This window comes from Adiantum capillus-veneris, chromosome 15 (genome assembly GCF_014529385.1).
Source record: "Adiantum capillus-veneris isolate H3 chromosome 15, ASM1452938v2, whole genome shotgun sequence".
Taxonomy (NCBI): Eukaryota; Viridiplantae; Streptophyta; class Polypodiopsida; order Polypodiales; family Pteridaceae; genus Adiantum; species Adiantum capillus-veneris.
In genome coordinates, this window is record NC_140945.1 from 157282429 (window position 1) to 157299061 (window position 16633).

Sequence of the window (16633 nt, forward strand, 5' to 3'; positions counted from 1 at the left end):
TGAGAGGAAAAACAAGTCACTTACAAAAGTGACACGATGTATGGTCAAAAGTCAAGATTTACCGCATTCTTTTTGGCTTGAGGCCATCATGTGTATCACTTATGTACTAAACAGGTGTCCTATGAAAGCTTTGCAGTCTATTACTCCATATAAATTATGGCATGATAAAAAGACTTCTATCGAGCACATGCGTGTTTTTGGTTGTTTTGCATATGCTTTGGTGCCACACACAATGCAAAAAATTGAATGATAAGGCTATCAAATATATTTTTGTTGGTGAAAGCAGAGGTTATAGGTTGTATCATCCACAAACACAGCGTATTCTGGTTTCATGGGATATTGTGTTTGTGGAAGATTCTGTTTAGTCCTTTTGTCGTGTACTAGAGATAATAATGTAAGTTCACAATACATTTATGACACTTTGTTAACTATTTTCAGTGGTGGAAGTCCGAATGTAAATTCCAATGAGGCAAATGTACACCTTATGTGGGTTTTCGAAAATGTTACAAATCAACCTATTACTGATACAAATGTATATTATGTACTTGAGGAAAGGGCTCTAAATGAGCAGGCTAGAGGTATGCAAAATTTTAGACACCTTGACCTACAATCCCAATTGGCCCACTTTGAAACCCTTATGGCCTATGAAACCACATCATGCACACATTTCAGCTATCACTTACCTACCCAAGGCTTCCACATTTGCTTTTCCACTCCAACCTTCACCTCTTGGCACCTTTAGCACTACATAGCACTCTTCATAACACTAACCAACTTTTGATGCACCAACGATTTCCATCTCAGAAACTAAATATTATTTTGTTATTTGAATTGATAACTAAGCCTCATTCTTTGTCCCTCGCAAAAAAGAGCATTAAATGAACAGCTACACCTACCCTTTGTGACTTCTGAGATTCAAGGCATAGTTCGGAGGTTGAATGAATAACTAAGCCTTGTGTGACCATGCAACAGACTTACTTATTCATTTAATGCTCTGTCTAGGCATAGTTGGCATAGTTATCTATAACTGTTAACTAAGCCTTGCATGACCATAGCCTAAAGCGAGGGCCAAACGTGGCATTCCACTATCACTATTTGGCATTGATAATATGGAGACCACCTAGAATTGCCTTGTACAGAGAGACATGCCCGAGATGGTCAAGGTCGGCAAATTGTTGAGAGTGGGCAATGTTGAAGAGATATAATGATTCATGTGTGTGTTTCTCTTCCTCACTTCTCTTCGAAGGTCTATATGGTTGGAAGTTCAAATCGTATGATCTTGAAAGAGAGAGAGAGAGAGAGAGAGAGAGAGAGAGAGAGAGAGGAGGTATGTTAACAAATTTTCTATTGAGTTGCAACAAACATGGCTCCAAAAAGCGCATACCAATGGCGCATGAGGAGAAAAATGAGAATAAACTACAACAAAATGGTGTTGTACATGCTCCTCATTTATTAGTGAGATCTTGCGGTATCCCGTCTGAATGTAAAAGAATTGGGGTGGGGGGGAGGGACTCCTGTACAGATCGGTTTTTATCCATGGGCTTTTCTACAACAATCTTCCTATAAGCTGCATCACTGCTATCTATGACCAAAAAATCTGGAGGCACATTTACAGCACTCTACAACACAAGAAAGGGCATACAAAAAAAGATCCGAAGGTGAACAGGAAGGTGCATACATACATATGCCCAACTGCAGCTGCATGTTTCCTAAAGCTTCCGGAATCCTCCAATAACATGATATGTCACACCTCCTCAGATCGCACTCTTGTTCTGATTGGTTTTAGCTTTAAGCCCAAGCTCTCCGGCGACAAGAGCTCAGGGGCAATGCATGGAGGGCTGAGGGGACTGGTGGGAGAGTGCGAGTAATATCCAGCCATTTGGTGATGTTGCGTGACTCGCCTGTAGAAACCAAAGGCCCTTAAGAAATATTCCAACGGCACCAACATCGAGTGTGGTTGCTCTTCTGTTACCAACGACCCGCATCCTTGGACCTGCACATAAACACATACTTAATAAATGGGTCTAAACCTCTTTTTCTTCCATTTCTCACAACACTATGATGGGGGTGATGCTACTAGCTACATTGATGAAGGAAGCAGTGAGCCAGCTCGATAGGATGGGATACATGGCCTACAGCTATGGATTTTCTTTTCATGATAACTCGTGGCATTCAAAAGGAAGAATTGTTGTTTCATGTGTAAATCTCTGTTAAATAACAAAAACCCATTAAGATGATTGCCTCTTCTCAATGGTTAGCTTTCGGACGTTTCATGCACTACTTGGTGAAACGCATTTTCTTAATCTACCGCTGAAGAGAAAAGGACTCCTTATATGCCCGAACAGAGCTTCAGAGTTACCTCAACAAGTGCCATGAAGCGCCGGTCCATCTGGTTGGCAAAATACAGAGCCTCCTTATGAAAAGAGGAGTGCTCGCCTGCGAAGATCAAGGTACGACACTTCAACTTTTTCAATCCTTCACTGAGGTCTACTCTCCTGCATTTTTATCACATTAAAAAAATATGTTACTTGAAAAAGAACAGAAAGCGCGGTCCGGCAAGCAACACATTGTGCATTCAATAGCTCTTACTGGTCAATGGCTTGCAGAAATCGCATCACATTCACACTCTGCCTTTCGTCCAACAACTACAGACAAGAGAGACTAAGTCATTTAACAAGCTCAACACAACTCCATGGACTCTATATCAAGCATCACTCACCCTTCTACAGGCCTGAACGATATCCGACTCATAACCAGGTCCAACTCGCAATTCCTTCAGAAACAAAGAACTTTCAACATTTCAATGAGCTTCTAAAACAATTATATCAAGCAGAGCAACAACGCTAACTCTCAGCTATCATGCAATCAATGGATGCCAGCATGAACATGCTGATCACACTTTGAACCACAAAATATGAGGCTGCCTTCATTAGAAAAGCAAAATTAAACCATAGGAGAGAAACAGTGTCTACATGGCTGCTTTGATAGGCATGTGCTACATCCCTAGCGTGAACTGGCCCTGCATATAGAGACGTCGGGATGTGCGCCTGAGCAGTTTCCAGCCAGCATGAACCAGCCCTGTGTGTGTGTGTGTGTGTCTTAACCTCCCTTCAACTAAGGGCGTATAAATGCGCAGGGCCGGTTCACACTGGCTGGACCCTGCTCAAGCGCCAATCCTGATGTCTAGGGGAGTAACAGCATGACACCAATTTAAATTTTGCATGGCATGATGCTTTGAAACAGGTAATCATAATAAAATGCAGACATGAGACAGAAGTGTATCCGAAACTGTTAAGATGCAGTAGACTTCCTTATTGGCTATTGAAACTGTTGCAATTGACTGTTTTGGTTTGCCTACTTGTCACCGGACAATTTGTCTGCTGACAAATTGGAACTTTATGGGATGGATATTGATAGGTCTCAGCACAGAAGTGAGAAGCATACTGGTAGCCTTGCCCTTCTTCAAGCAAGCCAAAATGCAGTAGCAGAAGCATGCACATTTTCATCTACTCAAGCCCACGATTCTAAATCTACAAACGGTTTCTGAATCAGATATCCTGACAATGTACTGGAGCTGATAAGACACGAAAAGAGCCCTAGCTGTGTATAAACTGGGTGTATACCTACTACCATGACAATGAGAGATCCTCTCATCATTTCCAGGGCATACACGTACAGGAGGCAGTGTAGGTAAGAAATTGGGCAGAATTTACTCAACAAGTTCTGCTTCTAAGGATTTGCCCCTTCGCATGAAGAATGTAAATCAGTATCCATAGTAACAAAAAGAAATAATGAGTAAGAAGACCGAAATATCATGATGCAAATCAATTATTCCTAACATCAGAGGTAATTTAATTCACTCCATTTCAGCTCATCGACCCCACATATACACATACAACCTCAGGAAGTTTGGGAGTTGCAACCTTTGGGGCAAGTAAAAACCCTTCAACTTTCATTTGTTAGGACAACTATGTGTCAAAGGAATCCACTACGCGACTCATATCAATGAAAAGAAGAACATAATGATTGAATATACCTGGCTGAAATATCTCTGCAACAACAAGTCTTTGACAAGATTGCACATGCCATAGAAGTAGAGAACATTGACCATCAACTGCAGGAATAATCACAACAAAATTTACAAACTAACTTAGTTTCACATGTTGCCAGCTTCACATGTGTGTCGTGGTATCAAATAAGTTACAAACCCAACCTTGTTGTACAACCACTCTGACCAGCTTGGGGCTCGACAAAGAGGCGATACCAGAATCAAGCCAAGAATGCGATCAGGATGTTTAAGCTGCCGCACAAACAAAAACAAGTGACAATTGGCACAACATTCTCTTCAGTTGAAGAACTGCATTATATTATACAAGAAGAAACCTCCAAATTAATGAAACTAAGGACTCAGAATGTACGCATCACAATACATACCGCAAAGACTGTTAATATGTAAGCTCCTGCCATCACCCCCATGCACATGACTTCCTGCAGCCTGATACCATCGTGATTAGCTAGAGAAAGAAAAATGAAAGGAAGATACGCAGAATTAGCTCTTGAAAACCAACCTGAAATACTCTAAAACTTCTGCAACTTGATCAGCTAAATCCTCAACATGTAAAGCAGGCTCATCCCGTGATATGGCAGCGGCACCAAGCTACAAGGATGAAAAATGGTCAATATAATTAAGCAAGCCTCAATAAAGTCTGGAATTACTCCCTTCAGGGAGGTGAAAAGACTGCTACATACCTCATGACCAGGGGCATCAATGTGGTAAATGCAGAAGTTGTGGAGAAGAAGAGATGCTGCTTCAGGACAGAAGAGCAACCCTTGGAAACACGACATGTCTGCTTGCCCACATCCAACGTAAACAACCAAAATGTGACCCAATAAGCTCTCCATTGCATGTCCTCAAGACAGGGATAAAAGAAGAGATGCTTACAATTCAATGCTACATCGGGGTAAGTTATCAGAGCTGGTTTCTCCTGGTCGCCGCACACATACACAGAAATAGAACCAAAGCTAGTTTTCACCACATGCTCCTGATTAACACAAGGGTTAAAGCATCATGCTAGTGTCTTTCCAAACTTTAGGCTCAAATTAAAGCTCTCAGTTCTAAGACATACCTGTCCTCCCCATGGTATTGTTTCAATATCAACACATATGCGAGCGCTGGGTGAATCGCACATCTCGCAAATTGTTGAAGCAGGTGTGCTTCAACAAGGTCCACAGAGAGGAGAGCAAGACACATTCATAAGCTGCTTATAGGAAGCAATGGCATTGGGATCACCCAGCCCAGAGAGCGCACTAGAGAAGCAAGAGGGCGAAGGTGTTCAAGTTTGGTGTAGGCATCCTGTGATCGTGAGAGATCATGGAAGCTTCCATTTTTGGGAAGCCTGGAGCAGCATTCATGGTCTGGAAGGGGCAGGACAACAATGCGAAGAATCAATTATGAGCAGAAAAGGAGATACTTTCTGCGGTGAAGTGAGGATGGGGAAAATTGCAGAGGAAGGAATGAGTAATTTACAAGGGAATCGATGCGGGGGATGAATGTGCTACAGAAAAGCGAAGAGGGAAACGCAAGTTTTGACAGCACGCAACAAAAAGCAGAGCAATGCAGAGCGCGCGTGTGTGTGTGTGCGTAGAGCGTAGGTAGAGGAAGCAAATCAAATGGGCAATGTTCTGTTTACGTCACGCGCGTGTGCGTATGTGCGTGTTGCGACTTGCGCGAGAGGAGTCGAGGTGGGGGACCTTGCAAGCTGCAAGCCAGCAGCGCATTGAATGGGTTGTCAGGGGCAGAGCAGCAAAAAGGGCAAAGAAGCAGGGGAATTCGTGAAGTCGGGTGTGAAGCTGCAGGGCCTCCGGCGTCCCAATTCCGACGCAGCCCAGTTGCTTTACGCCACGTGGTCACCGACTTTGCCACGTGAACTCGGAGCACCCGAATCCCGTGCTCCATTCTCTCCCAGCTCAGCAGGCCGCCTGCCAGCTCACTTCCAGTCTTTGACCTCTCGTCCCGGCTTTAGAGCCGAGTCGTGACTCGTGGGCCAGAGGGGTGGCATATTGACGAGAAGACAATTAGCCTAGGGCCGAGTCGCAGAGAGTGCAAGTGCTAATTTCTGCTAACGAAAATTCAGTATTTTCTGGAAGTATTTGTTGAGGTGGTGGCTTTTTATTGGTGAGGTGTATCCGAGAAACAAGGAGGTAATTTCTTCAACAGAAAAATAGCGTAACCCCCTAGGGCTTTTCATCGTGCCAGTAGAAGCTCTCTCTTGCAAAAGTATTGTTCATGCCATGTTAACTAAATGTTGTGTATATGTTGCTAGTTTCAATTAAGTTCACCCGCTATGCTCACAAAAGTACTTTCTTTAATTCCGCTACTTTCATAGTTAATAGGCTTTTTCAGTCCTCACAAAACCAATCTACATATGAAGAATTGCAAAGAAAATTGTCTTTGTGAGAATAACAAAGGGTATTTATTTTGGGAATTTTGGAAAAATCAAAGGGCACTTTTGGGATATCCGACAGAATATTAGGGGTACTTTGGGGAATTTTCATATTTCAAAGGTATTTCACAAATTTTGAGGGTATTTTAGTAATTGTCTCAAGAAACAAGCATGCTCACATATGCACTATGCAAGCAGCCATAGGCACACACAAGCCATGGCCCATGAGAAATGAAGGAGAGAAAAAGATGGAAGAAGAATCCATAGCTAAAGCTCTTAAGCATCCAAAAGCTAACCTTGTGGTCACAATTTGCATACTGCCTTTTACAATCAGGGTTTAAGTTAGGTGGTCCAGTGTATAAGGCCATTAGGATACCTCTAACTATAGAAACATGGGATCATGATGTAGCATTATCATTACAATATCAACCTCTGAAGGAGCCCAATATACAATATGAAGTGCTACATTGCAAAAATCACAAATGATATATCAATTGATGTGCAATTTAATAGTCACAATGTTGTTCGTCCAAGCCAACCTCCATTCTAGCAACATAGAAACTTGTGCATGCAAAGAGAGTCTCGAACGAGGAGGTGGAGGGTGCAACAGAAGTATCAAAGGAGTGAGGTAAAATTGGTCTATTTGTCGAGTTTGTATCTTTAGATTTCTTTCTTTACTTAGAGAAACTAGTGCTAAATTCTATGTTTGTGCTCACTTTCACGTCCATGGTTCATTCAAAATATTCACAAGGAAACATGAAAGGTCGAGCATAAGTGACTCCACATGTTCTTGTTGGGAACCTGGTGACTTGGACAAGGATGATGCTCAAGGGACTATGGAAAAAGTTGGAATCAGAAGGGTAGGTTATCTATTCAAGATCATGGATAGAATCTTGAAGCACTCAAAAGTGAAGGACTCCCTTGCTACCAAATCCATCAATTTTTCAACGAAAAAGGCTTAGAATTAATTCCAGTGTCATGAAGATATCTCAGTAACAAGAAAGAGTTCACCTTCAATTGTTTGAATAACCTATTCTTTGACTTAAGGAATTTACGACAAGAAATGATACAATTCTATGATTTGCGGCATTATGAGATGAATGGCTAGGCCATTTTTGTGATTAAGTTAGATAAAGTGAAGTTTGGAAGAATATGAAACTCTAGAGAATGTCAATAACCCTCATGAATAGAGTTCTTGATACCATAGGACAACGAAGCAAAAAAAACCCTAAAATTTTCAATGTCCAGTCAGAGAATTACATTTGGTGGTTGGGTGCTTTTGGGATTTATTGTGAGGATTTTAATCTTTTAAATTGGGCATTCCATCACACTAACTAGAATCGCTAACAGAATCAAGATCCAACATGTTGGGGAGGAGTTAGTTGTTGCTGAGGGTTTTGGTAGGTTCAACGTGCAATGGTACATGGGGAAGGATCTAAAGAAACTAAAGTGTATGTACAATGTGTCAAAGTGTGTCAATGCCAAAAGGCCTTAAATCTATTATGTGGGTGCAACAAAGGAGTTGAATCATGGTAATTGGAATGATACCCCTAACAGACACTTTAAAGATTCAAACGTTTAAGAAATTCTGGATATTCCCCTCTCAAAAAGTCACTTATGCACACTATGTGCACTATGCAAAATCATTGAGAAGATTGTGCACCTTTACATAGGGCTTGCATGGAAATTGTAACCTTTATCAGCCAAGTAAACTTCCATAAAAAGTATCAAAAGGGTTTGGTCAAATATTGAAGTTCATGGGAGAATGTGGTGATTTAGAAAGACCCCAAGAGGTCTTCTAGTGAAAACAATGTTTCAGAAAGGCTTCTATTGGTGGGGTGAAGGCCAAGACCTTCCTGGAACTCCATGAGAAATTGGGTAGGGGTGCATCTAATGTTCAGTACAACCAACGGAAGGTCCTATACAATGCTATGAAGGACCATGGACTTGATGGCAAAGCAAGAAATCATAAGGCGAAAGTGTGAAAAGCCTTGGATAAAGTCTTCTATTACTGTGATAAAACTCATTGGAGAAAGAATGACTTCTCCAACTTCAAGAAATATCTATATCTCAATAGATTCAAGAAAGCTATGATAAATGCTTGGAGCTTAAAGCACTACAATGTAATAGTTGTTACTTATGATTCTACTAATTTCTTCATCACTTTTTCATAAATGCTAAATGAATTCTCTTTCCCACACTAGGCATGGGGGAGGAGCACCAAAAGCTAATAGCTTGCTTGGCGTATTCTAGTGGTTTCACAAATAAGTGTGTCATAGAACAAGATCCTAAGAAGCCAAAAAATTACTATAGAATTTAGATATTGCTACATCCATATGAAACAGTTAGCAAAAAAGGAAAGATGCATACAATAGGTCATCTACAAGTGAAAGGTTTTTAGTGTGGCTTGCCACAAGGTAGAGACCAGGAAGCAAGTGGGGAGTATTACAAGGACCAATTTTGGCTGCTTGAGCCAACATCCTATTTTTCAGTCCTTTCCCTCCACTTCAAATATTCTTGCTTTCTGTAACCCTACAATTGCCTACCTATATCACCAATAGAGGCAAGCACATAGCCTGCCATAGTGTCATAGTATACACTTTTGGATCCCATAAATCTGGATGCGACCCAAACACCCTTGATAGAGCCAATATTTCAAGCATAAGGAGGTTAGGTGATAAAGAAAGCTTCCTATGGTAGGTGGCAATAGTCTCCTTATTCAGCTTCCAAATGAAATGTCCTAGTCTCTATTCCCTCTTGAGATTTAAAGGCTTTGATTACTTTCCTCTTCCCAAAAATTTATCAATGTCAACAATGAATCTATTTAAAGAAATCAACATTAGCAATATGCAATCAAAGCTTCATCAGCCAATATTCTCCCGATATTATGCTTGCAAATTTTTGGCTTACCTTTGGATTTTTGTCAGCTTCAAAAAGGTCCTCTTTCCAAAGGTCCATGGAAAAGGTTTTCTTTTTTTTAGCCTCTTTGGCAATTCTCTACCATGTGGTGTTTTTTCAATCTTTTTTGTATATGATGAAACTCTTCCCATAGGCAAACTTTGACAACAAATTCACATGGTAAAGTAGGGCCATGAGGAAAAAATATGCATAGTAGAACAAAATGATGCCAGAGGAGCCTTGGTTTTTATAAAGTCTCTCAATAATACTCCTCAAAATCTAGGTCAAATGACCAAATCCAAAATCCAACGACTAGTTTTTGCGTGAAATTTGTGTCTATGCAAATCACCCGCAAATCGATGCTCATGTATTTGTGCACACCTATTTAAAGAGGAGGGAACTTTTGAATTTAGCTTTTCTACCATCTTTTGATTTTTCCTAGCCACCCCTTCATCATTTTTCACCCATCGATGCCAAATTTTTTCAAGGCCTTTATCTTTTTGCCTACTTTTTTATTAACTTTGCTCATTTAGCCACCATTTCAATTAGAGTTTTTCAAGGTGGTGGGTGTAATCCTCTCATAATCATCTCAAGGTGATGCCCTTGCCTGAAGTAAGTAAACACAGCTTGTTAGGTAAGATTTAGTTATTTGCATTCAAGCTTTTCTCAATGGTTTCATCCTTGCGCGAATTCAGGCATGATGAATGGCTCTCCAAGTACATTGTTTTAATGCATAGGGGACACACTTTGTTCAACACACATTTTTTTTGTTGGTGTCATCCTTGCACACTTTTACTTTTGTTGAATAACCCTCCAAGTAGCCCAATTTTGTGCAAGGGGCAACCCTCAATTCAACAAATTTTTTATTGCTTGTGGGGACGCCCTTACTCAAATTTGGCTTGGTTAAGAGGCTCTCCAAGTACATTATTTTTACACTATATTTGGATGGTGTCCACCTTTTGACTTGAACATGGAAAACAAGTATTCTTCCATAGGTGATGCTTCTTCTCACTCATGCTTTGGCTGATGTTGCAAGGGGTGAAATGAATTAATGGCAAGGACCAAGCAAACTGATAGGAAGGTCCCAAAGGTTGCAAGGGGTGAATGAATTAATTGCACGGACCAAGCAAACTAATAGTAAGGTCCCAAAGGTTGATATTAATTAAGAGGAGCCATGCCGAACCAAACCAAGGAGAGGGCTCAAAGCAAGCAAAGAAGCCTCCAATGGAAAAGCAACCACCTAAGAAGGGTACAAAAGATGACTTAAGGAAGGAAGTGGTCCCAAAATCCCAATCAAGTTTGTTCCAAATAAAAGAAGGTTTTCTCAAAGAGTGTCCAGCTGAGGACCAGCTTAAGGGAGATTAGAAGAGCGCCAAATGAAATCAAGTGTCGCAATTTCTAGGCTTCCTTTTTGGAGACTTTGGTAATACGTTGAAGAGCAATTCAAAATAGATATGAGATGGAGAAGGAGTGCCTTGAATTGCATGCAAGAGGATGATGAAGATTTCTTGATTGAACTCCTCCAAGATGCATACATCTGTGCAGCTCACCTCCATAGAGTTACCCTTATGGATAAAAACATGATTATCCTAAGGAGGCTGAGGTACAAGTTTGGCAAAATTTTTAAAGTGATGCCACTTCAAGATGAGAGAACCTTTAATATCCTTAACATACCTCTAGCTAAAAAATCCAAAGACCAAGAAGTTGTATTTGAGGTCGCAAAGAAGGATGAGGAGGAGTCGGAGAAGAAAATTGAAGATTGATAGGGATGAGTTAAAAACCAAGGGGTTGAGGGATCTGGAAAACAAAATCCCATAAATATTGAGAAAGGCCAACCCCAATGTCATGGATGCTTGAAAGTCAGTCGCCTTGCTGATGTCATCGCATGCATCATTGCTGATGTCATCGCCTATGTCATCACCTACATCATCACTTGTGTCATTACCTATGTCATCGTTTGCATCATCACTAGAAGACTCTAGAAGAACGATCTAGAAAATTCTAGAAGGTTATAAAAGTATCAAGGAGATTCTATAAGTTTTTTAAGAAGATTGGAGAAGATTCTGAAAGAATCTAGAAGTTTTTAGAAAGCTCTAGAAAGTTGAAGAAGGATCTAGAAGGTTCTAGAAGAACTAGAAGGATCAAGAAGGTTCTAACCTCCTCAAGAAGAACCTAGAAAGTTCTAACCTCCTCAAGTAACCTCCTCAAGCACTAGTAAAAATAGGGGTCTTGGGCTACAATCCCCTTAGTCTTGCCAAACTATTATGAGCGCGTATATAGCTAGAAGAGAGCAAGAGGAGGCACTCACAATGTACAAGAACTTGGGACTTGATGATAAGCTTGATCTTGATTACAAGACCTAATACTTTATTACGAGAGCTTGATACAAGACTTGAATTACATGACTCAAGTACAAGACAAGGCTTGATTGCAAGGACAAGATTTGAACATAAGACAAGAACTAGAAGAGGGCTTTCCTCATAACACGCACAGTAGAAAGAAGAGCAATCATGCTTGTCAAGTCTAGTGGTGCAAGAGCTTCAACCCCCATAGCAAGAACTCCATAAAGCCACTATATGCCAAAATTCACCCATGTTTTGGTCAAGTAGAGAAACCACATTTTCCAATTCCAGTAGTGCAAGAGCCTCAATCACCAATCCAAGAAGCCAACACGTTCAAAAATATGCTCGTGGTTTCAGCTAGTTCACAACAAAGGAAGGAGCACGAGGACAACTTACATGAAAAGTATGATGGGATAGGACCAAATTTTAGAGGCTTCTTCCAACAAGCGGAGCTGTTTATATTCATTCAACCAAAGCTTTATTCGGATGGTGCTTCTCAATCTCATTGGCGCACTTCTCTCAACACGCTTTGGAGAAGTAGTTGTTGAAACCAAGCTTAGCAAGCTACGTCAAGGCTATCACCCTTCTTCATTCATTGGGAAAGGAATGGGGAAGATTTTTTTAAAGGATATTTACCGCTATCATGGACTTCCAGGTGACATTGTTTCAAATCAAGGACCAGAGTTACTATCAAGCTTTTGGAAAACACTTGTTCAAGATTCAAGACTTAAAGATTAACCTCTCCTTATCTAATCATCCACAAAGTGATGGACAAACAAAGGGGGTGAATCATGTTGTAGAGCAGTATAATTGATGCACAATCAACTATCATTAGCACCGAATGATGGATGTCCACATGAATCATCAAGTGAAGAATCGGATTGCCACAGATTTAGCCACACATCTACAAAGCATTCACAAAGAATTGACAATAAATATTAGAAGAGCTTAGCAAAGGTATAAAGCTAGCATGGAAAAACATCAAATGCAACATCCACAAGATTAAGGATCGAGTGTGGCTTCTCCACCGTGATCTACATTCATCTCACCCTTTGCAAAAGCTAGATTATCAAACACTTGGACCATTCAAGATAGTTGGCCAAGTGAACCAATCACATATCATCTCCAGTTTCCACAATCTATCCGGATTTATGCAATCTTCCATGTTTTAGTAATAGAGTCTTCTCATTGTTCCAAACTTCATGAGTACCATCAACAGCATCCATGGAATCCCCAGTCAAGGAACACCACCGCTCCTCGTGGAACTCGTCGCTAGAGGAGGGGGTAATGTCATGGATGCTTGAGAGTCAGTCAATTATGACATCACCTGCATCATCGTTGATGTCATCGCTTGTGTCATCACCTGCATCATCGTCTATGTCATTGCTTGCATCGTCACTAGAAGACTCTAGAAGAATCTAAAAGGATCTAGAAGATTCTAGAAGGTTCTAAAAGTATCAAGGAGATTCTAGAAGCTTGGAGAAGATTTTGAAAGAATCTAGAAGTTTCGAGAAAGCTCTAGAGTTGAAGAAGGATCTAGAATGTTTTAGAAGAACTAGAAGGATCAAGAAGGTTCTAGAAGATTCTAACCTCCTTAAGAAGAACCTAGAAAGTTCTAACCTCCTCAAGCACTAGTATAAATAGGGGTCTTGGGCTACATGCCCCTCAATCTTGCCAACACCAGTTGTGAGGCTCCGATGAGTAAATCCCTCTTCTAGTTCTTATGTTCAAGTCTTGTCCTTGCAATCAAGCTTTTCCTTGTACTCGAGTCATGTAATCCAAGTCTTGTATCAAGATCTCTTAATAAAGTATTAAGCCTTGTAACCAAGATTAAGTTTCTATATCAAGTATCAAGTCTTGTAATCTTTATAATCAAGTCCTAAGATCTTGTACATTGTGAGAGCCTCTTCTCTCGCTCCCTGCTAGCTCGAGACGCGCTATGTCAAGATAAATTGGCAGAATTACAAAAAAATATTGATGGGAATCTTGCTAAGGGGTTCATACGGCATTCAAAGTACCCAGCAGGAGCTCGAATACTTTTTGTAAAAAAGGAGGACTGAACTCTTCGGATGTGCATGGATTATAGGGGCGTGAACAAGATCACCGTCAAGAATCTCTATCTCCTTCCCTTGATCCCAGAGCTTCTTGAGTGCCTCGACAAGGCAAGAATATTCATAAAAATAGACCTTTGTGGTGCTTACAACCTAGTCAGTATCAAAAAAGGTGATGAATGGAAAACAGCCTTTCGCACAAGGTATGGCCACTTTGAATATACCATCGTGCCATTTGGTCTCACAAATGCCCCAACAGTTTTTCAACATTTGACGACATCTTTCAAGAGTATTTGGATTATTTTGTGGTAATATACTTGGATGATATCTTGATATTTTCCAAGTATCAAGAAGAGCATGAGCACCATGTACGGTTAGTGCTTGAAAAGCTTCGTGCATCGGGGCTATATGCAAAGTTGGAGAACTGTTATTTTCATCAATCTAAGGTGGAATTTCTTGGCTATGTTATCTCTAAAAAGGGAATCTCCATGGATCCAAAGAAAGTTCAAACCATCCTTGATTGGGAGACATTTACCTCGGTAAGAGATGTCCAATGTTTCCTCGGATTTGCAAATTTCAATCGTACCTTTATCCAGGGACACTCCAAGGTGGTTACAACACTCACGAGGTGACATGCCATAATAAGTTTCTTTGGGATTCAAAGGCCGCAGAATCTTTTCAAACTCTCAAGCAAGCTTTCACGACCGTACCCAATGACTAATTCATGGAGATCCTACAAAGCCTTTCATCCTAGAAACATATGCTTCATATTTTGCCCTTGGTGCTATTCTATCCCAAGTAGATGAGGATGGTTGAGTACATCCAGTGGCTTTTCATTCCCACAAGTTCCCAGCTCTGCAGAAATTGATTATGAAATCCATGACAAAGAGCTCTTAGCAATCATCGACTCCTTTAAAGCCTGGCATCACCTACTTGAAGGAGCTCCTCATAAAGATCATTGTCTACACATCTCACAAGAATTTGGAATACTTCATGGCATCTCGCGTCTTGAATCATTGCCAAGCTAGGTGGAGTGGTATCCTATCAAGGTTTGATTTTCTTATCTCTTATAGGCGTGGCCGTCAAGAAGGTAAGCCAGATGCCTTATCAAGAAGATCATACCTTGCACCTAGAGAAGGCGACGAAGCATTTGATCAACAAGAGACACTGATTTTGAAACTTGAACAGCTTAAGCTAAACACCACCATAAGCCAAGCTCCTGAAGATTCTACTTTTCTTTCTAAGGTGAAGAAGCACATTGCCAAGGACTCACTTGCCCAGCATATTAAACAACAACTACAAGGAGAAGAGGTTAGTGAGGAATTTCAAGAAATTGATGGACTAATTTGGGTCTTCTCTATATTTTTCCAGGACCAACACGCTTGGAGGTACTTTAGCAGAGGCATGATCTTCCATCAAACAGGGCATTTTGGGGTTAATAAGACAATTGAGCTTCTATCCCATGACTTTTGGGGGCCTCAAATGTGGAAGCTTGTCAAGGAGGCACTTGTGACACTTGCAAAAGATCAAAGGCCCCTCGTCATCGTCCTCATGGGTTACTCCATCCCTTGCCCATTCCAAGCAAGAAGCCATGGTCATCCATCTCCATGGATTTCATTGTAAAGCTATCCTTGTCACAAGGATTTGACTAAAACTTCATTCCAACCACTAAAACCATCATAGGAGAAGGTACGGCCAAACTCTTTCTACAACACATCTATCATTATCACGGATTATCGGACGACATAGTTTTTGATTGAGGCCCACAATTCATATCTAGCTTCTGGAAAAGCTTATTCAAGCTACTCGGAGTACAAATCAAACCTCACCTCAGCCAATCACCCACAAAGTGATGGAAAAACAGAGAGAGTGAATCAAGTTTTGGAACAGTATCTCCGTTGTACAATATGATAATTGGATCGAGCTCCTACCGCTAACATAATTCTCCTACAATAATAGTTTTCATGCCTCCACCCGTCACACTCCATTCTTTGCTAATTATGGTCAACATCCTAGAAAGGATATCCACACGCACCATCAGGTTAAGAATCCAACTGCTGTTAATCTTGCACGGTAGTTGTTTGCAATTCACAAAGAGCTTACAATTCATATCAAAGAAGCTCAATCAAAGTATAAGGAAAGTGCAAATCTATAGCGCATGCAACATCCAAAATACAAAGAGGGGGATAAAGTGTGGCTCCTTCGGCATGATCTACGTTCATCTTGTCCCTGTCAAAATCTAGGTTACTGAAGGCTTGGCCCGTTTAAGATTATCCATCAAGTCAATCCAGTTACCTATCGACTCCAATTGCCCTCATCCGTGAAAATCCATCCGGTCTTTCATGTCTCTGTCCTAGAACCTTGTCACACATCTAACATCCCAGGAAGAGCCCTAAACCACCTCCTCCGGTTGAGATTTAAGGACATGACAAATATGAGGTTGAGAAAGTCCTAGATTCTCGAGTTTCACGTGACAGGTTACAATATTTGGTGCATTGGAAAGGATATGATGTCAGTGAACAAACCTAGGAACCAACACGCAATCTTCAGCATGCACCTCTCAAAGTCCAAGAGTTCCATCAACATCATCCATGGAAGCCCCAGCCAAGGAACACCACCGCTCCTCGTGGAACTCGTTGCTAGAAGAGGGGGTAATATCATGGATGCTTGAAAGTAAGTCGCTTATGTCATCACTTGCATCATCGTTTATGTCATCGCCTGTGTCGTTACCTACATCATCGCCTGTGTCATCATTCGCATCATCATTAGAAGACTCTAGAAGAATCTAGAACATTTTAGAAGGTTCTAAAAGTATTAAGGAGATTCTAGAAGTTTGTAGAAGCTTGGAGAAGATTTCATAAGAATCTGGAAGTTTCTGGAAAGCTCTAGAAAGTTGAAG

At 40.9% G+C, this 16633-nt stretch overlaps 1 protein-coding gene and 1 pseudogene across 1 annotated transcript; one reads left to right on the plus strand and one right to left on the minus strand.

The window, feature by feature from the left end:
- Positions 1–1417: 1417 nt before the first annotated feature.
- LOC147441730 (protein NDL1-like) lies at positions 1418–5770 on the minus strand. Its single transcript, XM_086483269.1, has 11 exons — positions 5127–5770; positions 4943–5042; positions 4750–4847; positions 4569–4657; positions 4435–4495; positions 4214–4300; positions 4037–4114; positions 2720–2773; positions 2590–2645; positions 2360–2495; positions 1418–1993 (listed from the first exon to the last, which is right to left on the minus strand). Exons 1-11 carry the CDS (start codon positions 5187–5189, stop codon positions 1745–1747), a joined length of 1071 nt encoding a protein of 356 aa, XP_086339395.1. The 5' UTR covers positions 5190–5770; the 3' UTR covers positions 1418–1744.
- Positions 5275–16377, plus strand: LOC147441731 (uncharacterized; annotated as a pseudogene).
- Positions 16378–16633: the final 256 nt, after the last annotated feature.

Bases quoted from the DNA above. Each gene is read 5' to 3' on its own strand.
- LOC147441730 (XM_086483269.1), bottom strand. From the start codon at position 5,189: ATGTGCGATTCACCCAGCGCTCGCATATGTGTTGATATTGAAACAATA. The intron at 4,848-4,942 runs GTAAGCATCTCT...GTGGGCAAGCAG, and splicing joins CCCCGATGTAGCATTGAATT to ACATGTCGTGTTTCCAAGGG. The intron at 4,115-4,213 runs GTTGGGTTTGTA...TTATTCCTGCAG, and splicing joins CAGAGTGGTTGTACAACAAG to TTGATGGTCAATGTTCTCTA.